This window comes from Lissotriton vulgaris, chromosome 2_1 (genome assembly GCF_964263255.1).
Source record: "Lissotriton vulgaris chromosome 2_1, aLisVul1.2, whole genome shotgun sequence".
NCBI classification, from domain to species: Eukaryota; Metazoa; Chordata; class Amphibia; order Caudata; family Salamandridae; genus Lissotriton; species Lissotriton vulgaris.
Window position 1 is genome coordinate 1259278400 of NC_141687.1, and position 25095 is coordinate 1259303494.

Genomic DNA, 25095 nt, shown 5'->3' on the forward strand with positions numbered 1-25095 from the left:
TATAGTTGAGAAAATGGAGGTGTGATTGATTTTTGGCATAACTGACTAGGTGTGTGAGTAACTCCATGGATGAGTGACAGTCTGTGACTGTCTGTTTACACTGATTGTATCTAAGGTTATATTAGAGTCTGAAGAGGTTCATGGTATTATCACATGAATGATATCATCAGTGATGTGATCAGTCATGTCAAATGAGATGTTATCAGTGATGTCATCAGTGATGTCATTTGAGATGTCATCAGTGATGTCATCAGTGATGTCACTAACCATGTCATGAATGATGTAATATGTGACATCATCAGCAGTGGATTGCGGGTGCGCGATATATAGTTAGCGCTTCTAACTATATATGGAATTTCAATGGTTTTATGCGAGTAAAATAAGGTTTTCTAAATGCAAATCCCTAACTATATATGGCCTAAAACCAATGGTTTTTTCATTGAATTTTCAAGGTTTTGTAAATGCAAATTCCTAACTATATATCGACTATAACCTATGGTTTTTTCTGTGAATTTCAATGGTTTTTTAATAGCAAATATCAAAAGCTGTCAAATGTCAAGTACGTGATAGGTAAAAACGTTTTCGTGTTTATGCACGCTGATGTGCTTTGAACGCTGCCCCCCCCCCCACTCCACTTTTCTCTTAGTAGTACTCTCTCTTTGCAGATAGTGAACGGTAGTTAACGCAGACCTTTACCCCTGTTGTAATCCGTCGTACCTGCTTGTCTCTCCATTTGATTGATTATTATCCAAGCATTTACTGTTTTACAATTGGTTCTCTTTGGATCATTCTCTATTTACAAACAAGCACAAAGTCGCAATACTCTGTTTAGTCTTTGCAGATAGTGAAAAATCGTGTAAAAAAATAAAAGTAATCGAGCAAAATCAGTAGACCACTAATTCGATCTCTTTTTGACCTCGGTAAAATACAAACATTAGGAACAACCCTTCATGAGAAATACGAAAATAGTGAAATGAACTGAGCTCCACACCATGAGGGCTGCAAGACAGCTCGACTCCGCCACCCACACCGCCCAAAATAACGACAAACCCTATGCAAATATTATAAATATACACAACACACCAGCAAAGAAACAGAGTAAAACATTTTATTAAATAACTATTTACATAACTATTTTATACTTTTTATTGCCCGATCCGGCTAGCTCAATCGATCGAGCATGAAACTCATGCACTGATAGCAAGCGTTGAGAGTTTGTAGAACGATGGCTTCAGATTTTCCACATACGGTGTAGTGGCGCGAACTGGCAGGGGGCGTTTGGATTCTACCCCTTCCCCAAATAAGATTTTCATACGTGAATGTTCGTTCATGCTTTTTGTCCCTGAGTTGCTTCCATGTCACTGCCTTACACAAATGGCATAAGTCCTGGTTGTTGAGTGCCATACTTCAGAGTTCTAAGCAGCTCTTGTAACACTGTTTAAACCTTATTTGCACCTGCTGCAGCTTCACTATTCAAAGTAAGTGGGGTCCATTTGTGGACCTGACTGCATTGGAAAACAATGTGATACGGTGCCTCCCTAAACCGCTTGACGGAGGCCCCCGAGGGGCGGTGAGATGGCGCGGACTGAGAGGGGGCGCTTGGCTCCTGCCCCCTCCCCAAGTTGTGTTGCCCTGGTGAGGCCTGAGATCGCCCCCGGCATAGGCGGCCGGCTCCCGGGGTCCGGCGGAATTTTTTCCCTTTTGAAGAATCTTCCATTCTGGACCTTGTCCCACAATCCGTTTGACCTGAAGACACGCTGTCGTGGGGCGCCCCTTTACCGTTTTAGTTGCCATTCTGCCCGCTTTTGGTACTCTGTGCCTCTTCCGCCATTCAGCTGTTTACCGCCCGCTCTTGCGACTACAACGTCTCGCTCACCATGTAGTTGAGTTGCTCCTGCTCTTAAGATTTAACCGAACTTTTTGGACTGCTGAAAGCGGTTGTATTCCGACCGCTGGTTGGTGGAGACATTTTGACTATATTCTGGACCTGCATTGTCGCGTAATGCGTCATATGACGCGACGCGTTAGCGCACCCGGAAGTGCTCCGGTGCGCAAGGCGCAGCTTCCCGGAAACGATCCAGAGCGCGCCGCGCAGCGCGTAACGTAAGCATAACAGGTCATGTGACTTGTTAATAAAACTTTTCATTGGTTCATTTTACTTTTCTTTTCCTAATTATGTAAGACTAGGTCATGTGACCTAAAAATAACACTTTTCATTGGATTAAAACATTTTTTTTCCCAAACGATGAAAGCCCCACCTTGTTTCTGGATGTTTCAGACTGAAGCTGGCGTCACCATGAGAGCACCACCATCTCGTAGCTCCGTCGTGGCCATTCCGCAAGCAATCATGGCAGCCGCTCCCCACCGGAAGCCTGCGGGAGTCGACGGCCCCCAAGACTTTTGTACAATCTTCAAGGCTGAGGGGACGCTTTCGAGAATGGAACCCAAGCCCTGGCAGACAAGCGTCCGAGTTCCAAGGTGTCCCAGGGCCATTTTACTGGACCAGGCCCAAATCCGAAGAGCCGGCCGCCATTTTAAGAGTCCTGTGGAAGCCGCCTATCGCTGCACCGCAAGAGTGGGAGCAACTCAACTACATGGTGAGCGAGACGCTGTAGCCGTAAGAGCGGGCGCTAAACAGCTGAATGGCGGAAAAGGCACAGTGTAGCAAAAGCGGGCGGAATGGCGACTGAAACGATAAAGGGGCGCCCCACTACAGCAGACAAGCCTCCGCCATGTGCTTCAAAACTGCATATGTATCTCGTGATATCAAGGTTGGGCAACCAGTACACAACAAGCAGTTACGAGTCCCATTTACACCGGCGCCATTTTGGGCGCGGCCGGGCAGGTCCAGGATCTACTGAAACATAACAAATGAGGCTGACGTCTCTGAAGCAGTTGACGAACAGCAGGACATAGCAAATAAACATGAACTCTCTAAAGCTGTTAACTCACTGCAGGACAAAACAAGTAAACCTGAAACCTCTGGAATAATTGTCGCTCAAAAGAACAACACACAAAACTCTGTAGAGCCTGAAGAAAAAAAAACAGAAGGGCACTGTAGTTTCAGACACACTTAACACTAATGACTAAACAAAGATATCGTCTGTTTATGAAGCAGTTATCATCTTGACAGAATAGACAAAGAAGTGTACAGACACCAATGCTATTAAGAAACACAAGGAAATCCTAACGCATCAGCATTCTCGGAAGAGGTTGACACAGATAACATCTTAAGGAACAAAGAAAGACCTGTTCACTCTTGACACCCCAGGTGCTGTGTATGTTGCACTATAGTGCTGCATCGAGAAAACGGACAACCCTATTGATGTGGATTTTTCATTATTGATTATTGTAAAGAAATGGCGACTCCCCCCTTTAGCAGATTAGCTAAATGTTTGCGTAATTTAGACATAAAAGTTATATTATTGTTGTTGTTGTTGTTATCGTTATAGTTATGGTTAATTTAAAAAAATGGTTAAATATATTTACAGTTTTTGTTGCGTTCGTTATATTTAAAAGTTAATAAAGTTTTAAAATCTAACTTTGTTGGAGTGCTATATATGTTTAAAAAATCGGGTGAATGGGGCCTTGAATCGGGTTATTGTCATGTGTGGGCTTTGCAAGTGTACTGCTACAAGATCGGACATTTCAAACTCAAATGCACGTTCTTTTTCTTACCTTTCCGAAGCATGGAGCGCAATAGCAGGCAGAGAAAGGGTGATGCACGTGTTGAACACTGCCTGGCCTGGCAAGTTGCTGGCAGTGCCCCCCCGCCCGCTCCTGAAAGAGGGCACACACACACCGCCGCCCCAAGTACTTCACAAATCTTTAAAAGACCATGCGCTTGTTCATGAGGCTTAAATGGTTTATCACCCCTTCTAGAACCCCTGCATCGACCCTCTGACGTTTCCTGGAAGAATTAGCACGTAACACAATACCAAGCCCTGTCAGCTGAAACCCCCTAGAAATCATGGGGCATATTATCAAGGGGGTTTATTTCCGCTTTTTTGGCTTTAAAAGCCAAAAAAAAAAGAGATAAAATTATCTCCCTATTACCAAGCTATCGCTAACACCAGTTAGTGACAGCTAAAAGGAGATAGCGACCATCTTGGGCCCCGCTTTGCATATCAGTGATATTTATCACTAATGACATGCAAAGTGGGCGTGCCAAGATTTTAGCGACTGGAAACAGTCCCTAACCATCGCTATCTCCTATTACCAACTTTTGGAGATATTCGCGCTAAGCGCGAATATCTCCAAAACCTAACACCTGCCCTGAGCAGTTTTAGCCATGTTATCCAATGGGAAGTGGATAACATGGCTAAGAGCATTTGCTGGATAATGCATGAATATCGCTGACTTTTCAACGATATTCATGCATTGCGGCCGTTTTTTATCGCATTTGCGATAAACCTTGCTAATAGCAAGGTTTATGTGCGATAAAATTCGCCGATGTGCGGCGATAATTTTTGTCTCTAAACAAGTTAGAGACAAAAATTATCGCTAGTTGTTGGTAATATGCCCCCGGGTTTTTCCTTGCAGGAATCGGGAAGCGAAAGACTAGCACTGAAATCAGTAGTCTCACGCCTGAATCGGGAGGGTTGGCATGTCTGGATACTCTACAGCTGGGGCCATAAACTACATCCGCAGGGCTAGGTGATAGCCTAGGTCCAGCCTGGACAATCGGACACAGAGGAAGAGGAGTGTCAGAGGGTGCGGTAGTGAATAGGGTGAAAGGGAGGTGTCGGGCGGGCACAGGGTGTGATTCTCAGAGAAGAGCAGCGCAGATGGGGGTAAGTATATGGCCCATGCATGAGAGAGAGAGCGGGGGTGACCAGTGCGTGGGGGAGATGCTTGCGAGGGTGGGGAGCCATGCTGAGGATCGGCGGCGTGCAGAGAGTGGCCCTGGTCAAGGCATCTAAAATGGCTGCCGTGCACGACAAAATTGTGGCATTGGACAAAAACGCAAGATGGCGCAGACAATGTTTATCAATAAGGATTCATTTATAACAAAATATTTACTCGCAGTGACAAAATGGTGGTCAACACTTCCTGATTTCCATCGAATCGAACGTTAACAAACGTCACGCAGCAGAAAAAAAAAAAAAAGCTCACGCACAGAGCAGTTTTTAGCCATGTTATCCAATGGAAGGTGGATAACATGGCTAAGAGCATTTGCTGGATAATGCATAAATATCGCTCACTTTTCAGCGATATTCATGCATTGTGGCCGATGTGCGGCGATAATTTTTGTCTGTAAACAATTAAAACGAAGCACAAAATGGCGAATTCCCGTTTCGCTACCAGTTTGCGGCCCAGTTCGCGGCCCGTGAAGCGCTTCTACCGTGAAAAATCATTTTTTTTTTATTTTCCCCACGGGACCTTTTAATAACCCCAACAACATTCCTAGGGGGTCAAGAGGGGTATACCTTGCCCCCTTTCAATAAATTCCCCCTTCGTTTTTCACCTCTTCTTCTCTCTCGATCCTACCGAGAGATAAGATGGCGGCCGCTCCGGACTGTTTAGAATGTTGACAGACACCGGAGAGCCAATCAGCTTTCTGCGCGCAAAGTTCCGTTTCGCGAAAAGTAAGCGGACCGGAGCGCAGCCCGGAGCGCTGTTACAGATATATATCTTGTTTTGAACGTTAATTTCTCAAAAACTACTGGAGCACATATATTGAGACCTAGCAAAGGCACATCGGGCTAACAGTCCCTACAATTTTGCCAAGTTTCGTGCATATCCATTCAGCCGTTCGAGCTAAAAGTGAGTCCAACCGCCCTATGGAAAAATGAATGGGAAAAACGCGTTTTGGGACCCCCCTTTTTTCTCAGCCCCCCCTTGACGAAACCCCACCAAATTTTCAGGGGCTGCTCAGAAACAAAATGTGCCATTTTCCTGAAAATTTCAGCCGATTCCGTCCACAAACGCCAAAGTTATTAGACATAGAATTTTCAAAAATCCCATAGGGAATTAATCCTAACTATATATACCTACTGGCGATAGCCAGTAGGTAATATATATATATATATATATTTATATGCCAAACACGCACATTGAATGAAAACGTATGTAGCCTATATGATTAAACAGGTACAGGTTGGTTCTATAGCTTAGAATATTATCTACGTTACCTACATGCTTTGGAATATAATCTTTTCATTTAACATTTCAGAACTAGAAGGAGCCATAGCTTTAAATCAGAATCGAAGTCCCTTTGATTTAGAACAAAAAATACTAATTGCTTGTTGAGTAAAATCTCAAGGTGGTACAGAGTGGTGATGCTTACTTTCCCTGAGGTAATTGAGGTGAGAGAGTAGGACTTCAGTGTTGTAAAGAGATGTGGTCTGCAGCAAATCCTCCTTGTTCAGTTTACAGAGTTCTTTGCCATCCATGTTCTGGAAAAGGGAGGGATCGATTTCCATTAGTCCGTATTCCTTGATAGCCCACTCCAACCACTGGTGCACGTGTTCTTGGCTCCACAAGGTAGGATCTGACAGAAGAAATCGTAAGTTAGTGTTTGTCTGGAACCATGTCATGACACTGTACCACCTGTTATCCTCCAAGCCATGACACTGTACCACCCGCTACCCTTCAACTCACCTCCCTCTAAGCCTGATCAGTGTGTGGCACATTCAGTATTACTGCAGATGTAGATGATTAAACAATATGTTGTATAAGTTCATGAGTACTATGAGTGAGTGAATAAGTTATGAAGTCCCTTGAATAGTAAATTAAAAGCAATTTACAAGGGGAGTGTTTAGGGTATGACTTCCAAGTTACGATTCCATATCAGATGTGTCAATGGTTTTGACCGCAATTCCATTTGCAAACCATTGAAAAGTTACCAGCACCACAACGGAAGTGGTAACTCACTCAAAAAAGGCAAGCAGGCCTATTTTGGAAAGGGTTGCATTAGGCCTTCTTCACCTTTCTGAATGTTAAAAACGAATGTTTCTTGGGAGAGTAGGCAGTGGTCCATTGGACGGCTATGTACCTTCAAACAAACTTCATTAAAAAGTATCCTTTTCTTTCTAAACACAGCTTAATTTTCCTTAAGAAAATATGCTGAATTAAAAAATAAGTTTACTTAACGGCAATCACAGACATGGTGGTCTGCTGAATGTAGCAGTTCCCATTACTGTTTTCCGCAATTTGTATACCCTGCGTCATTAATAATCCTGAGGTAGGTCAGATTATCACTTTCTCTAAACGGTAATTTTGTGAACCAACCAACTAGCAGGGCTACGGAATTAAGCGGCTGGGGAGGACCCAAATTATGTCAAGAAAAGTTAAATCATGCAGCATAACACAGCACTTTTTGTGATGGTATTACTTTATGGTTTTGTAATTTCCGTGACACATATTGCCACTGTCTGGGCTAAGGTTTCATCTCATTAGTACCAGCATAACACACACACACACACACACACAGGAATAAGCAACAGAAAGATACCAGTCAAACTTCGTAAATAACCTTCGACTGCACTGCAAGAGGCATTGCAGAGTATTTAGTAACTTTTTCTGCCGCTCGCAACAGTTTGCTTTGCCTGGGACTCTGGTGGTTGCTGCTTCTGACGACGGGACTGTGAGGACCAGCAGCCCGTTAGTGCCTTTAGCTGTGTCCTCTTCCCGCCCACTACCTGCCGGTACTTATTTGAGCACACCCGCCGCTTCGCGGGACGCGCGCGTGCCGGGCGAAGCCCGGGCCAAGGGCGGGCCCGTTTTAGCCCGTTCGAGAACGTTAGAGGACGGGACGGGGCACCTCTCTAACATTTGTATGCCAAGGTTAGCCTGTTTATTTGTTTGATTGATTCCCAGCTTGTTAACTTTGGAAGCCGACTCACGTAGGTTTTTATAGGTGGCTAAAGGCATTTTTACTTTACACCATCGTAATGGCTTCCAAAGTTGTAAAGGGTGGAAAAACGACAAATACTGGCTCAATTATGGGCACGCTTGACCAATTCATCATAAGTGCTTCATCAGCCCTTACACACGAAATAGAGCTCACAGAAAGAAGATTGTCATTGGATCCCACCCTTAATAAGAGGTCTTCCAAGGGAAGGCTGGCTCGGGTAGCGTCCCCTACCTCCCTTCCAGGACCTAGTGTATCTTTATCTGAAGGCATCGGAGAGGATCGAGGGACTCAATTAGCACAAGCCATAAATGGCCAACCAAATTCAACTTTAGGTGATATTTCTGAGGTGCGAACTGATTCCCCCGGACGTAGTACTTTGTCTGAACCTCCTGAGAGTTGTGTAAGGACAAGATCCACACGAAGTTCAAAGCCTGGGCAAATAACATTGGTAACTAAAAAAAAATGAGTAGGCGCTGCCCTAAAGGGCAGAAAAGCCAAAGTTAAGAAACCCAATGTAGGCCAAGATAGTCCAAGGGTAACATCGAAAACTTCGAAAAATAGTATTGAAGAGCTACATCCTACAGTTGTTGTGGACACTCCGTAACGGGCCCCAGGATGGAATCTCCATCTGAATGGAGTGAGGATATTTGGGAGAAACTTGAACATCTATTTAATAGGACATGTATCCCCATCTACAATAGACTGGATAAGATCGAAACCAGACTCACTAACCTAGAGTCAGCAAGGGCTCAGGAACTGGACAAAGGGGATTCGGGGTCTGCTGTTGTGGTAAAGAGATTGGATGTTCTGACAAATGGGGCGGAGGCTAGTCTTAGTCTGAATCCCCCGCCTCAGGTAACAAAGTCCACGATTACTACGAGTCGATCTACTTTGACCCCCAATGACCCCTTATTCAGCCCAGCGTGAGTGGTGTCGCTGGAGTATGGCCCCTGAGTAGAAGCTCAGGAAGGGTGGAGGGTTTGAAGTCAGTGAACCAGCAACCAAGTACAAGCAATATGGCGTCCAATGATCCATCTCTAAATAGCTTACCATGTATTGATCTTCCCCCGGCATTGGTTCCATATGTGACAATACTAGTGGGGATCCCACCATAGAAACCAGGCCAAAGGGAGAATTATGTGGATCTCGAGAATAAGTGTATCCACTGGCTTAATGCGAACCAGCCACTTCCCCCTATGGTGTCGGCTGAAATTTTATTTTCTAGAAGGGTGGACTCGGTGGGGTCGAGGAAAAAGACTGTTAGGGGTGATTGTGTTATTATCAATTTTAGGGATAGCGGAGCTGTTGAGCATATTTGTGGTTGGGCGCAGTTATGCACGAAAACCAAAATTAAATCACTCCCTCTAACATATTTTTACCCTGCTAACTATATGGCCCCCGCAAACGTGTCAACAGATGGGGGAGATTAGACTTAGGGAATATGGAGGGTATCAGTATGAGAAATAGGTATGATGTGTTATCAGGCCTAGAAGTGTGTGATTGACATCAGATTACCCTTAAACAACGTGTTATTTTAGGTGTACAGCCTGGTGTAATCCCTTGTAAGAGTAGGACAACAGTGGTTGATTTGGTAAACGCCGAAAATGGGCCAGTAGACCCCCTTCCTGAAAGTGCCTCACCTCGTGTAGAGAAAGTAGGCTTAGACCCAGTAGATGGAAATTCACCATCCATTGTGGGAACCGGAGAAATAGAATGTCCTCTAATCCTAGGGGTAAATAGGAGTCCAGGGCAGGCCTACATACAGGATGTATGTTTTTTAGTATCGGACCTTCCCACAAAATACCCTAATAGCTTGTCATTGTTATCTTGGAACATTGCGGGACTGGGTTCCAAATTATCCCTGTCCGATTGGTCAGACTTCATTGAAGAACATGATATATGTCTCTTCCAAGAGACATGGGCGGTAGATCCCGTGTTCCGACTGGGATATCTTTGCTTCCAGTTCCCAGCAATAAAAAAAGACAAGGGCTGGCCAGTGGGGGGTTTGGTGATCTGGGTCCGGCAGGCATTAATATGCAAAGTATCTCAAATAGTTACATCTAATAATGACATCCTGGCAGTAAGAATTACCCTTGGTTCGGGCCACTGCCTGGACATTTATAATGTCTATGCAAGAGGCCTTCCGGGTGGGCGAAGATCGGAAATAGTAGCAGCTGTAGAGCATTTGCTGGATGTCATCCCCAGTATTAGCTGGCCGATCGTCGCGGGGGATTTTAATACCACGTTCGAGCCATTAGGGCTTGAGGAACAGTGTCTTATGGAAGGGGAAGATGCTAAGTGGGGTATACCTAGCCTTGAGATACCATCCATCAAAAAATGGACAGAGGTGGCCATCCAAATAAAGGGGCTGTGTATAGGATATCAGTTGAGGGCCGCTAATGGATGTACATCGTCTGATAGGATGGGGGTAGACACATTTAATAACGGCCACAGGGCTAGCCGTATTGACTATTTATTTATTATTTATAGGCTTGTATAGCGCTAGACTCGACTCCCGAAGGAGTATCTCTGCGCTCAATTCACCTTACAGGCAGAACAGCATTCCTCTCAAGATCTTAAAGAGAAAGAGGCGCTAAGTTTGAAACAGAAACGTCTTCAGCGATTTCCTGAAGGCTAGATGATTAGTACAAAGCCTGAGGGCAGCAGGCAGTTTGTTCCAGAAATTGGGACCCAAAAATGAGAGAGCCCTGCCTTCTGCCCAGTCTCACCCTTCTGATAGAAGGGATTTGAAGAAGACATTGATTACTGGAGCGAAGGGTATGTGCAGGATTGTAGGGGACACATTTCTCCGCCAGATACAGGGGGCCTGAACCAAAAATACTCTTATGGATGATACAACAGGTTTTAACCTGTTGTCGGATCGGTAGCCAATGGAGCTGTTCTAGAAGGGGACGAGAGGGGGTTCTGGGCGGGGCATTTAGAACCAGTCTAGCGGCAGTATTCTGAGCCACCTGGAGTCTACTTAGCAAGTTGTCATTTGCTGATATTGGTAGCCCATTCCAGGCGGCTAAGCACTAGAGCTTGAACAAGAGTCTTTCTAGATGAATCTGGCAGTAATGGAAACACTCTTCTAAGGAGTCCAATTACATGGAAACAGGACCCTGCTCTTTGATTGACATGCTCCTTTAAAGACAGTCCTTGGTCCAACCGAACACCCAGGTTTATTACTACCTGCTTAGGGTTGGGAATGGGTCCAGATCTAATGGCCACCAGTCTGGCGACCACAGTAATTGGGCCTCCCCGAACAGCATATCCTTGGTTTTCCCTACATTACACTGCAGGAAGTTCGAGGCCCTCCATCGAGACACAGGAATGAATCCATAAGATCTCATAAGGTCAGCCAGGGGGGCCACATACACATTAAAAAGTGTGGGACTTAGACACGAGCCCTGTGGCACCCCTTTGTTAAGCTCCACAGGTGCCGAATGGAAAGAACCCAAACTGCCACTCTGCGAGCGACCAGATAGACAACTCTTCAACCAGGACCCCTACCTCCTGCAAACGACTGAGCAAGATTTCGTGCGATATTGTGTTGAAAGCTGCCGACTTGTCCAACAGCACCAGAATCGCAGAGCTCCCCTTATCCTGTGACATTCTGATGGTATCAGTCACAGAGAGGAGCGCCAATTCCGTGCTATAGTTGGGCCTTAATCCGGACTGGGAATGATCTAAACCTCCAGTTAGCTCGATGAAATTCGACAGGTGGGTATTGATATGCTTTTCCGTTGGTAGATGGTCAAAATATCGATTCCCAAATATAGACAAACCAAAATATTCAGTCCAAAATATAGAATGGACAAAATATCGAATGGACAGAATAATATCGAATTTTTTAAAGTATTTTTTATGTTAGTATATGTGTGAAAAGTGTATATATTTGTGTAATTTATTTTAAGTAATTAATTTTATGTTATTTAATTATTGTGTAATTTAATTCTGTAGCGGGTTGTGGGTTTATAGGGGAATAGGGTGGGAAGTAATTTAATTATAATTAATTAAATATGTTAATTATTTCATTGGTATTTATTTAGAATACATTGTTAATTAATTTTTAATTGGTAATTAATTAATTCTTAATTGATACTTAATTTTTATTAATTGATTAATTGATAATTATTGGAATTAAATTAATTTATTTTCTGTAGTGGGTTGTGGGTTTATAGGGGAATAGGGTGGGAAGTAATTTAATTATAATTAATTAAATATGTTAATTAATTAAATAATTGGTATTTATTTTGATTAAATTGTTAATTAATTTTTAATTGGTAATTAATTAAATATTAAATGATAATTTTCTATTAATTGATTAATTGATAATTATGTGAATAATATTAATTTGTCTGTAGCGGGTTGTAGGTTTATAGGGGAAAAGGTTGGGAAGGAATGTAATTATAATTACTTAAATATGTTAATTAATTTATTGGTATTTATTTTGAACAAATTGTTAATTAATTTTTAATTGATAATAAATTCTTAATTGATAATTAATTTTTATTAATTGATTAATTGATAATTATGTGAATTATATTAATTTATTTTCACTAGAGTGGGAATAGTAAAATTTACCCCTATGCTATCCAACACTTTCCCTACAGTTGCACTCTCTGGAGTGGGAATAGTAATTTTTACCCCTACGCTATCCAACGCTTTCCCTACTGTTGCACTCTCTGGAGTGGGAATAGTAATTTTTACCCCTGCGCTATCCAACGCTTTCCCTACTGTTGCACTTTCTGGAGTGGGAATAGTAATTTTTACCCCTGCGCTATCCAACGCTTTCCCTACTGTTGCACTCTCTGGAGTGGGAATAGTAATTTATACCCCTACGCTATCCAACGCTTTCCCTACTGTTGCACTCTATGGAGGGGGAATAGTAATTTTGTACCCTTGTGCTATCCAACGCTTTCCCTACTGTTGCACTCTCTGGAGTGGGAGTAGTAATTTTTACCCCCACGCTATTCAACACTTTCCCTACTGTTGCACTCTCTGGAGTGAGAATAATAATTTTTACCCCTACGCTATCCATCGTTTTCCCTACTGTTGCACTATCCGGAGTGGGAATAGTAATTTTTACCCCTGCGCTATCCAACGCTTTCCCTACTGTTGCACTCTCTGGAGTGGGAATAGTAATTTTTACCTCTACACTATGCAACGCTTTCCCTACTGTTGAACTCTCTGGAGTGGGAGTAGTAATTTTTACTCCTATGCTATCCAGCGCTTTCCCTACTGTTGCACTCTCTGGAGTGGGATTAGTAATTTTTACACCTACGCTATCCAACGCTTTCCCTACTGTTGCACTCTCTGGAGTGGGAATAGTAATTTTTACCCCTACGCTATCCAACACTTTCCCTACTGTTGCACTGCCAGGAGTGGGAATAGTAATTTTTACACCTCCGCTATCCTACGGTAATAATATTGTGTATTTTTTTATAATATTATGTTAATGTATATATATGTTTTACCAGATATGATTGTATTTTTTTCATAAGTTAAATTAGTTATTTACTTATTTTAAGGTAATCTAATTATTTTTAAGTATATTTCAGCTATTTATTTTTAATATGTTTTTAATTTTACATTAATTTTAAGAAATTCGATATTTTTATAATGTATATATATATATATTAACGATATTTTGGGGTCGATATTTTGGTACTTACCTTTTTGTAGATAGGAATTCGATATTTTGTCCGTCGATATTTTGGAATCTATATTTTGGGTAGTCTATATTTTGTCCCTCGATATTTAGTCAGTGATCCTTTTCCGTTATCTTGCTCAGGTATGGGAGGAGAGATATGGGGCAGAGGTTGGATAAATCAGTCCAGGGAAGAGTAGAATTTTTACGGATGGGATTTACAGGAGCCTTCTTCCACTCCTGTGGTACCTGACCTTCAGCGAGAGAGAGATTCACCAAAGTCTGGATCATAGGGCCAAGAGAATTGCCCAAGGAAGAAACCATTCTGGCAGGGATGAGGTCTAACGGAGATGCTGTCTTAATTTGGCCTATTAGACTCTCAATATCACTTTGACTAACTGCCGGAAAGGCACTGAGTGTGGCGAAATGAATGGTCCGGGAGTAATGTGGTGGTGTGGGGGGGCAATCCATTGGGTTTGTGGTCTTGATGATTTTATTATAAATAAACTCTATTTTATTACTAAAAAAGAGAGAGATGTCATCACATAGTGATTGTGAGTATGTGTCAAGACTTTCACAGGCCGTAGGTTTAGTAAAGGATTGTAAAATCCGATACAATACCTTAGAGGAATTGCCTGCCTCGGTTAGTTGCAAGGCAATGTGGTTTTTTGGGGCCAATCTAATGTTTTTATGATATGCCGATAAGGCAATATAATAACCCTTTTTATCATCCTCAGAATGCGTTTTTCTCCAGGCTCTTTCTAACTTGCTACAAGCCTGTTTATCAGATCGCTGTTGGTCAGTATACCACGCCTCTTGACAAGAAGTAGGGCGCTAGACAGCTTAAATTTGTGGCAGTTCCTTAAAGATATGGTTGTAATTGCTCGTGTAGAAAGCGATCATAATCCCCTCATTACCACTATAGTTGGGCTGTTCGTCAAAGCTACACCAAGTAGGGAAGAGGTCCCGCCTTGTGATCTGGTACTACCCAATGATATGAGCCACCTAAAATGGTGTGACGTCATCGAATATCCAGAAATACTGGTATCTATTAATAATGATGTCGATAAAGTATTACATATGCTGGGAAGTAGTGAAGATAGCTGGAACTCGAAATCCCAAATAATAGAGATGCATATAACGCTTTTTGATCGACTGAAGTCATATTTCTGTAAACCTGTCAATAATAGGAAAGGTAAGAATAAGAAACCTCAGGGGTGGTACAATGAGAAATGTCGGCACGCAAGGGCAGAGTTGGGGTTAGCCTTAGGATATGGGGACTCGGGTAGAGTAAGACAGGCGAGTGACCATTATAGGAAAGCCGTAAAGGAAGCCAAAAGGTTATGGGACCAGGGCAGGTGGCAGGAGTTAAAGGAAGCATGCGAGACTAGAAACCCAAAATTATTCGGGGACAAGTATAAATGGGACGGGGGGGACGTCCAGACCCCCCACAGAATAACGTTGCTCATTACCTTTGGGTAGAGTATTTTAAACCTCAGTATGCTTCCCAAGTAGATGAGCGGAACACTGATCCGTTCCCATATAAATTTTACACCAGTGGGGTATTCACACTAGAGGAGGTGGATAGAGCATTAGATACAGTTACACCTGGAAGAGCCCCCGGTACTGATTGTATCCCTGCGGATGCTTTCTTAAATAACAAACCTTCTTGGCGTGTATATATTAGGCACGTAGCAAATGCAATCGCATGTGGTGTTCCAATCCCGCCTTCATGGAAGGGGGCGGAGATAATTCCAGTTTTCAAGAAGGGCGACAAATCATTGGCAGGTAACTATAGGCCAATAAGCCTTATAGACTCCATGCAAAAGATTATGGGGAGGCTGATTTTATTCAAAGTCCAGTCATGGTTAGAGGAAAACCAAATTTTAACCCCACTGCAGGCTGGTTTTCGTCCCCTTACAAGTACTATATTCAGGTCTTCCGTTTTATTATTATTTACTGGAAGACAGTAGTTTTGGGGAAAGGGGCATTGTATGCTGTTTTTGTTGATTTGAAGGCAGCCTTCGATTTGGTAGTAAGCTGTGGTGTGTCTTGAGGGAGATGGGGATGGCCCCGGAATTGTTATCTTTGATTGTCCGCTTACATGAGGACAACAATGCCCGGGTCCGGTGGGGGTCCAGGGGTGAGGTCACTGAGTCATTTGCCGTTGATAGAGGAATGCGTCAGGGGTGCGTTCTAGCACCTACCCTGTTCTCACTCTTCGTCAACGGGGTGGCTGATTTCCTCTACCTGGTCCCCACTGACGCCCCAGTGTTGGCAGGTGATTACATTCCCATCCTCATGTTTGCGGCTGACACCCTAATTATCTCCAAGACACCTAGTGGCCTGCAAAGGGCCCTACTTCGGTTTGAAGATTTTTGTCATATTCGGGGCATAGAAATCAATACGGAAAAGACCAAGTTTATGTCCTTTAATGAACGTAAATCTTTCCGCTGCAAAGTTTTTATGAATAATGGACAGACCAACTTGACGTTGCTGTTTTAAAACATAAGCAGCAGTCAGGGATTCTTGCAGCCAAATTTAAATCTTCCTTCACTAAACCAATCAGCCCGGTGCTGGAGATATATGGTATGAAGGTATTAAGCTCCGCCCTATATGGAGCAGAGTTATGCAGGTTCATTAACTTAAACCAGCTAACTGTAGCTGAGAATTCCTTTTTACGTAAGGTTACCAGAGTCCCACAGAATACACCCATGCGACCTTTACTGTTAGATTTAGGTAGGAAAGCAGTAGAAGATTTGGCAAAACTCCGCCCTTTATTATACTGGTGTAGATTGTGGTGTACCAAAGAATTATCGCATTATGCCAAAGGTCTAAAAGATATAATGGACGTAGACCGCTTTCACGAGATAACTTGGTTGAAGGAGATTAGAGCGCTCCTGACGAATTTGGGCATGAGTGAACTGTGGAATGACCCTTCTAATGCTGATTTTCCTTCAAAAAAGATTATGAAGGAGAGGTATTGGGAAATGGTCATGGTTTCCGTATGTTCCAATGGACTCTCTGAGCATCTAACAGGCCGTTTTTTGGAACTTAAGTGAAGGCCTGTTCTAGAAAAATATTGGGATGCTATCGAGAAACCCCTTGATCGAAAATTGTATTTTCAGTTAAGGGTAGGAACTTTATGTGTTAGGCTTTTTACTAGTAAATGGGCAGGAGTCACTAATAACGTATGCCCATGAGGTCCTGATAGGCAGGAAACGATAAGCCACCTATTGTTCTTTTGCCCACTATATGCTAAACCACGTAGTATGTGGGTTAAACCTATATGTAAGTTACTAGGTTTTAGAAGGCATGATGAAGTGTTAAGAGTCTTAATCACGGACCCAGCCTTGCCGATAGCCATTGCAATGGCCAAGTTTCTGGGTTGGGCTGGGTCTATTCGATTAAAGGCGCCACATCTGGTATGCTAATAACTGATAATTTATTACTGTATGATCGGTTTAGAAAGTATGTTGAGAATTGGGATTATGAAATGCGGCAGGGTGATTATGGTTGAATTTTATGGGTATTGTAATATTGTTTTATAGGATGTATTAGTCAGTTAGTATGTTAATTTAATAACATCTTAATCTATTTTGTACATGATTGGTTTCTTGTAGCTTTTTATCTGATATTGTGTGATGTTTTACTGATGAAATTATGTTTTTGGGCGTTTATGATAAAAATGTTGAATAAAGCTTATTTAAAGTGAAGTAACTTTTGAGTCTTTCGTCCGTATGAACTAGAAACAAGCATTAATATGATAAAATCTGTAACAGATAATTTATTATGTGGCAAATGGGGCAAATCCATAAATGTGTAGAAAGCACCATGCCGGACAGGTGCATAATTGCAGTGGCATTGCCTTTTAGTACACAGGTTCTCAAAATAAGAATCGATTTGCAAAACGTTGAAGCACAATTTGTAACACATTCTTTGTACATCTTGCCCTATATTCATTAATTTGTGCAACACTACTTTTATTGGCAAAGTTTTCAAAGGTGACATTTTTGGAAACACCACTAAGCAGCAAATGTTTTAGATATTTAGACTGCCTACTTTTGAAATTCCTACTAGTAAAATTATGATTTGTGGTAAAGGGTTTTTGCAGTAAAACACTTTTTGGAGATACACACGTTTGTTTACAGTGGTTATTAGCATGAACTTTTTTCTCTAAAACCTATTCTGCAGGATGTGTGCGTTTCGTGCGGGGTGGGGGCAGATTCAGTAATACTCTGACCTGGATATAAAGTGGCATTCCTTTGAATACATTTTTAATTGCTCTGAAAATGCCTTTTCTAACCACCAACCTTGGACCGCTGGTCAACATGACTCATTTCTGCTGCTAAGTTGAAATTGCCTCATAAAGAAGAGAATAAGATTCCGTCTGTTGGAATTGCAATGACAAAATAGGTGACCTAGAACACTAATTAGTCCAGTGCGAATGTGTGATACCATTCTGGGATAAGATCTTCGAATTAATATCTAAACTCTTCTCATATTCTCCTAGTAGGGATCTATCAACACTAGCATTCGGTTTCCTCAAAGCGGAGTTACTCAATGAAAATGATAGGGCGCACCTAGACCTACTCCTAATAGCAGCGGTCAAGTTTATTCTCAGCAATTGGAAAGACACACGCAAAGCTTCCTTTAATTGTTGGCTAAACTGGGTCACCAACCTAAGAGGGGCAGATAATGTAACTCTCCAGAACTCACCGTGGAAATCTTCTACCGGACATATGTGGGACACTCTTGATCTCTCCTTTAGCTCACACAAACAGCCATGAACTTCACCAATTGTAGTAACCACTCCCTCACACGATCTACTTACACCATTGTTCGCTTCTCCTGAGCCAGTGCCCTAGTGCCACTAGTTGAGGCATATTCCTAAGGTCTGTACTTTGTGCCAGAGCTCTCCCCGATGACCAGTGGATACTGCTCATGACAGCAATGACGGATTTAGTCGTCTCTGGGCAATACACTGATACTACAAGTGTTTAATCTATGATGTTCCGCCATATCATTCTGTTTACCTGTGACTTCTGCTAGCCATGTAATTATTGTTTTATTCTCAATGTTTATTTTTGTATGTCTATTTCGTATGCCCTTCATTTGCAGTATTGTATGTATGATTTTATTTGGAAACAACCAATAAAAACTTTTGAATTTAAAAAAAAAGAAGAGAATATAGGATCGCATTTGCTCATTCTTCTTAGTTATATTCAACTTAGAGAAGCAAGAATCGGTCATATTTAGCAGACCGGGCAGCAATACTGTATTAAAACAAAATCTGTAGCATAGGAATCTCAAATGCCACTTTGAGAAAATCATCTGCCCTCTTCCCCTCAATTGCAACACCTACTACCCACAATACACCGTCACTCCAACTGGTGAGACGCTGGTGTCTGAAGAAAGACTGCTCCGGTCCACAAGGTGCCTTCATTATTCCTTCTGCTTTGTCCCCTTCGTTCACCTCCCTGATACATCCTTTCCATCCTTCTGTAACCTCTCTGTACTATGAGGTATGTACATGGTGATGTAAGCACTTGACATGAACATAGCACAACATGGGAAAATGATGGGAAATGACGCTGACACATAAAAATTCAGTACTATTTACTTAGCCCTGGGGTAACTGATCCTGACCCCACTAGTGGATGTGAACTCAGTATGATAAGAAGGTTATCAATATGAAGGACTATTTAATCTTTACACTCAAGTCAAAAGGTATGAAGTTCTGTAAATGGTACTTAACAAGGATCTTCCGTTAAGTTACATAGTTACAAGTCCGAGAAGCATTCTCTTCAGGATGCAGTGATCCTCATCCACTAAAATTTGCATGCTACATCATCGCATCATCATACTCCACAGTGGATGGGGTGTTCAATTCATATGGATCTTTATTTGGAGATCTTTTTTGGTATGAAAATCAAGGGACCTCAAGGTTGAGGTGCCTTGAGACTTGTATTTTTTGGTTTTTAGAGTATGAGTGGATATCTTTAGCCGTTATCTTCAGAAAGCCAATGGCAGTGAGAGAGGTACTTGATAACTGCATGACAAACTATGATGGGCGCTATCTCATTTCACACAACAAATGGCTGTCTGTAACTTTCAGTGCCCCGGCAAGATCAGAGCTGTGGAAAAACCAATGAGAAGGAGGAAACATACTATTTGACGTTGAGATGAATTGGTAGAGAATTAATCCAACATAACAGAACACGGATTGATATAGAATTGGTTCTAAGGTTTCTTTAACATTTTTGAGTCAGTGGGAGCAAAAGATTTTGCAATAATGTAATTTTTTATTTTTTTATTTGTTTTTATTACATTTTAAACCTCAACATCATGAGACTCATATTAGCATCATATACATTACATTTGCGCATTGCAGTTAAGTACTTTACAGCAAAAAGAATATCAAGAATACAGCATCATTTGTACATTACACTTGTGCCTTTATCGACCTCTCACTCCTAGCATTTACATCAAGCCATGTTACCACTCGTCTGAACTCAGTGACCGAAAATTGAGATACTAGTACCCCCACACAGGCTGCACACATTAGCACCCAGACAGTGCGTCTTCTCTCTCCTCATTTACAATGTCACCCCCCTCGTCAGCCTAGACCTCCACATAGGTTTTATACAGTGCCCAGAAATGTTTTGGTCTGTTTCGTGGTGGAAGCAAATCACTGTATACTTCAGTTTGCGTACTGCAATAAAGCATATCCCTTGACCATTGGGCAAGTGTGGGAGGGGGTCATCACATCCAACATATCGCTACACACCACTTTGCTAACAAAAGACCCATATCAATTAATCAGCGCCCTGTGCATTGCACCTATCACAGGCTGACTCCACTCGGAGCCCGTATCTATGGAATCGTTCCGGGTTGTAATGTATCCTGCTAAGGTATTTGAAGTGTATTAATCTATGCCTCCCATTCAAGGATATACGTTTTGTGCTGAGGCAACAGTATGTCCACATCTCGTCCGTGATACCTCTCTGAAGATCATGCTGCCAGGCCATCCTCACCTCATTGTAGTCTCCACTCCTAGTAGACATCGAGATATGATAAACCCTGGATGCTATTTTAGTAGGGAACTTTATAGTGAGAAAGTTGGACAGGGCTTTCAGTTCAGGAGGTTCCGACATGTCCTCACCCTGCAGCTCAGTTAGTGCGTGGCTGACTCTATGAAATTGGAATCTTGTAAGTAGTGTCGAGGTCTCATCCTCTGTGCTCAAATCCCCACAGCTTTTTGCCACCCCATCTGAAAAAAGGTCTGCTATTGTGTGTATCCCAAGTGTACTCAGTGAAGTAACAACCCCTTTATCTGCACATGGCGATAACCATTGACACTAGTCAAGTCTAGCCACAGGGGAATATAGGATGACACCTGCCTGAAGTTGTAATAGATAGTGCCGGGCATATACAACTGTATTGAGAGAGTCCATGATCCCCGTCAGTCTATCAGGAGGCTTAAACAGCAGAGCAGGGAGCGGGGTGGGGTCAGCCACAACAGATTCCAAATGGATATACGGTATTTCAAGTGATCCATGAACCCAATGGTATGCCTGTGCGCTCTGAACAGCTCTATAATATAGATCTAAGTTAGGGGCACCAAGTCCCCCCATAGAGTACGGGGGAGTAAGGATCCACCAGCTAACTCGAGCTTACCGGCCCATGCCAGATGGATCATCAGAGATTGAAGTAGTTGAAAAAAAACCTTTAGCAGCACCATAGGGATGTGAAAAGGAATAGGAACCGAGGTAGAATAACCATCTTCATAATGGACACCCTGCCCATCAAGGACAGTGGTAAGCAAATCCACCTCTCTATATCTTCTTCAAGCTTATTAACTGCTACTCCATAGTTCGCCCGGAACACCACTTCCGAGTTAGTGTGCAATTTAATACCGAGATATCTCACAGCTTCCGTAGGCCACCTCAATGGATATTCTGGCTCAAAGACCAAAGTGGATGAAGTTAGAGGAAATATAATGGACTTGTTACAATTAACCCGCAAGCCTGACAGGGCACCAAAGTGCACCACTTCTCGTAGTATTGGGGAGAGGTTATCTTCAGGTTGACGGACGTACAGCAACATGTCATCCGCTTAGGTAGAGACAATAAGTGCGTATTCCGGGAATCCTTTGCCTCTATCGCTATGCTATTCCCGTAGCGCACAGGATAGGGGTTCGGCCACTAGAGCATATAGTATAGGGGACAGAGGGCAGCCCTGCCGAGTACCTCTGGAGATCCGAATAGGGTCTGTAAACAGGTTACCTATTTTTAAGCGGGCTACTGGAGAGTTGTACAGCACCCCAAGCAATTGAATAAAGATCGGCCCCACCCCCATCAGGAGGAGAACGTGCCGTAAGAAAGACCACTCAACAGAGTCATATGCCTTCTCCATATCTAAAAATACCACAATAGCAGGGATATCCGGTCTAGTATGTTGTAATGCAGCAAACACAGTTCGGAGATTATACATCAGATTTCGGCCTGGAACAAAGTCAGTTTGTTCTGGCGCCACCAGAGTGGGCACCAGTGGGATCAGGCGATTCTCAAAAATGTTAGTGAAAATTTTTGTGTCCACATTAAGTAGGGACAGGGGTCTATATAAAGCACAATCGTCTGGAGGTTTACCCAGCTTAAGGATTGCAACAATAATCGCTTCCCTGGATGGCGGCAACGTCCCAATAACGCACATATCCTCAAACAACGTAGTCAAGTGCGGTAGTCTCTTACTTGATATTGCAAGCAATAGCTCCTCCCACTCAATGGGTCGCATTAAAAATTCCTGATGAGTATTAGTGAGCCGTGCTCTCCATGCCACTGGAATCAAGCTATCCTGGCTGAAGAGGGGTGAAACCCCAAAACCGGTCCTAGGATGCTTGTTTTCAGACCAGGGAGGACCTGGCCCGGCAGTTCGGCCTGGACTGTTCCCAATAGGACCAGGGTCAAGACTGATTTGCATTTGGCTGGGTCCAAACTAGAATGGCGAGCAAAAATACGATGGATTTAGACCCAGATCTCTGTACTGGGGTGAATGCATGTCATTGTTCTGCATTCTGTCCATCAATAGTTCTTTTTGCATTTGTCACCCCGAGTGGGACAAGTATGCTCAGACGTGAGTCCCGTGCTCTCCATGCCACTGGAATCAAGCTATCCTGGCTGAAGAGGGGTGAAACCCCAAAACTGGTCCTAGGATGCTTGTTTCCAGTCCAGGGAGTACCTGGCTCAGCAGTTTGGGCTGGACTGTTCCCAATGGGACCAGGGTCAAGACTGATTTGCATATGGCTGGGTCCAAACTAGAATGGCGAGCAAAAATACAATAGATTTAGACCCAGATCTCTGTACTGGGGTGAATGTATGACATTGTTCTGCATTCTGTCCATCAATAGTTCTTTTTGCATTTGCCACCCCGAGTGGGACAGGTATGCTGAGACGTGAGTCCTGTGCTCGCCATGCCACTGGAATCAAGCTATCCTGGCTGAAGAGTAGTGAAACCCCGAAACCGGTCCTAGGATGCTTGTTTCCAGTCCAGGGAGGACCTGGCCTGGCAGTTCGGGCTGGACTGTTCCTAATGGGCGCAGGGTCAAGACTGATTTGCATATGGCTGGGTCCAAACTGGAAAGGCATGGTGAGCAAAAAAACAATGGATTTAGGCCCAGATCTCTGTACTCGGGTGAATGTATGACATTGTTCTGCATTCTGTCCATCAATAGTTCTTTTTGCATTTGTCACCCCGAGTGGGACGGTTATGCTCAGACGTGAGTCCCGTGCTCTCCATGCCACTGGAATCAAGCTATCCTGGCTGAAGAGGGGTGAAACCCCGGAACCTCAATTAGGATGCTTGTTTCCAAACCAGTGAGGACCTGGCCCGGCAGTTCGGGCTGGACTGTTCCCAATGGGACCAGGGTCAAGACTGAATTGTATATGGCTGGGTCCAAACTAGAATGGCGAGCAAAAATACGATGGATTTAGGCCCAGATCTCTGTACTGGGGTGAATGTATGACATTGTTCTGCATTCTGTCCATCAATAGTTCTTTTTTGCATGTGTCGCCCCGAGTGGGACAGGTATGCTCAGACGTGAGTCCCGTGCTCTTCATGCCACTGGAATCAAGCTATCCTGGCTGAAGAGGGGTGAAACCCCAAAACTGGTCCTAGGATGCTTGTTTCCAGTGCAGGGAGGACCTGGCCCGGCAGTTCGGGCTGGACTGTTCCCAATGGGACCAGGGTCAAGACTGATTTGCATATGGCTGGGCCCAAACTATAATGGCGAGCAAAAATACGATGGATTTAGGCCCAGATCTCTGTACTGGGGTGAATGTATGACATTGTTCTACATTCTGTCCATCAATAGTTCTTTTTGCATTTATCACCCCGAGTGGGACAGGTATGCTCAGACGTGAGTTCTGTGCTCTCCATGCCACTGGAAACAAGCTATCCTGGCTAAAGAGGGGTGAAACCCCGAAACCGGTCCTAGGATGCTTGTTTCCAGTCCAGGGAGGACCTGGCCTGGCAGTTCGGGCTGGACTGTTCCCAATGGGCGCAGGGTCAAGACTGATTTGCATATGGCTGGGTCCAAACTGGAATTGCATGGTGAGCAAAAAAACAATGGATTTAGGCCCAGATCTCTGTACTCGGGTGAATGTATGATATTGTTCTTCATTCTGTCCATCAATAGTTCTTTTTGCATTTGTCACCCCGAGTGGGACGGATATCCTCAGACGTGAGTCCCATGCTCTCCATGCCACTGGAATCAAACTATCCTGGCTGAAGAGAGGTGAAACCCCAAAACTGGTCCTAGGATGCTTGTTTCTAGTCCAGGGAGGACCTGGCAGTTCTGGCTGGTCTGTTCCTAATGGGACCAGGGTCAAGACTGATTTGCATGTGGCTAGGTCCAAACTAGAATGGCGAGCAAAAATACAATGGATTTAGGCCCAGATCTCTGTACTGGGGTGAATGTATGACATTGTTCTGCATTTTGTCCTTCAATAGTTCTTTTTGCATTTGTCACCCCGAGTGGGACGGGTATGCTCAGACCAGAGTCCCATGCTCTCCATGCCACTGGAATCAATCTATCCTGGCTGAAGAGAGGTAAAACCCCGAAACCGGTCCTAGGATGCTTGTTTCCAGTCCAGGGAGGACCTGGCCTGGTAGTTCGGGTTGGACTGTTCCCAATGGGCGAAGGGTCAAGACTGATTTGCATATGACTGGGTCCAATCTGGAATGGCATGGTGAGAAAAAAAACAATGGATTTAGGCCCAGATCTCTGTACTGGGGTGAATGTATAACATTATTCTTCATTCTGTCCATCAATAGTTCTTTTTGCATTCGTCACCCCGAGTAGGACGGGTATGCTCAGACGTGAGTCCTGTGTTCTCCATGCCACTGGAATCAAGCTATTCTGGCTGAAGAGGGGTGAAACCCCCAAATCGGTCCTAGGCACTGCAAATTAATTAAATAAAGAACATGGCCGCCTAAGTAAAAGGGGATCGCGGTGTAAGTAAAATAAATAAAGCAGCACAGCCTCTAAAGTGAAAGCGGACCGTGCTGAAAATTACAAAAAAAA

At 43.4% G+C, this 25095-nt stretch overlaps 1 protein-coding gene across 3 annotated transcripts in view; it reads right to left on the bottom strand.

The window, feature by feature from the left end:
• Nucleotides 1-25095, bottom strand: part of FLI1 (Fli-1 proto-oncogene, ETS transcription factor) — a 1144904-nt gene that overhangs the window by 285842 nt on the left and 833967 nt on the right. For all 3 annotated transcript variants that reach the window (XM_086956984.1, XM_086956982.1, XM_086956983.1), the window contains exon 4: nt 6290-6493. In XM_086956984.1, the coding sequence (XP_086813110.1) occupies nt 6290-6493 (204 nt within the window). The remainder of the gene's footprint in view (nt 1-6289; nt 6494-25095) is intronic.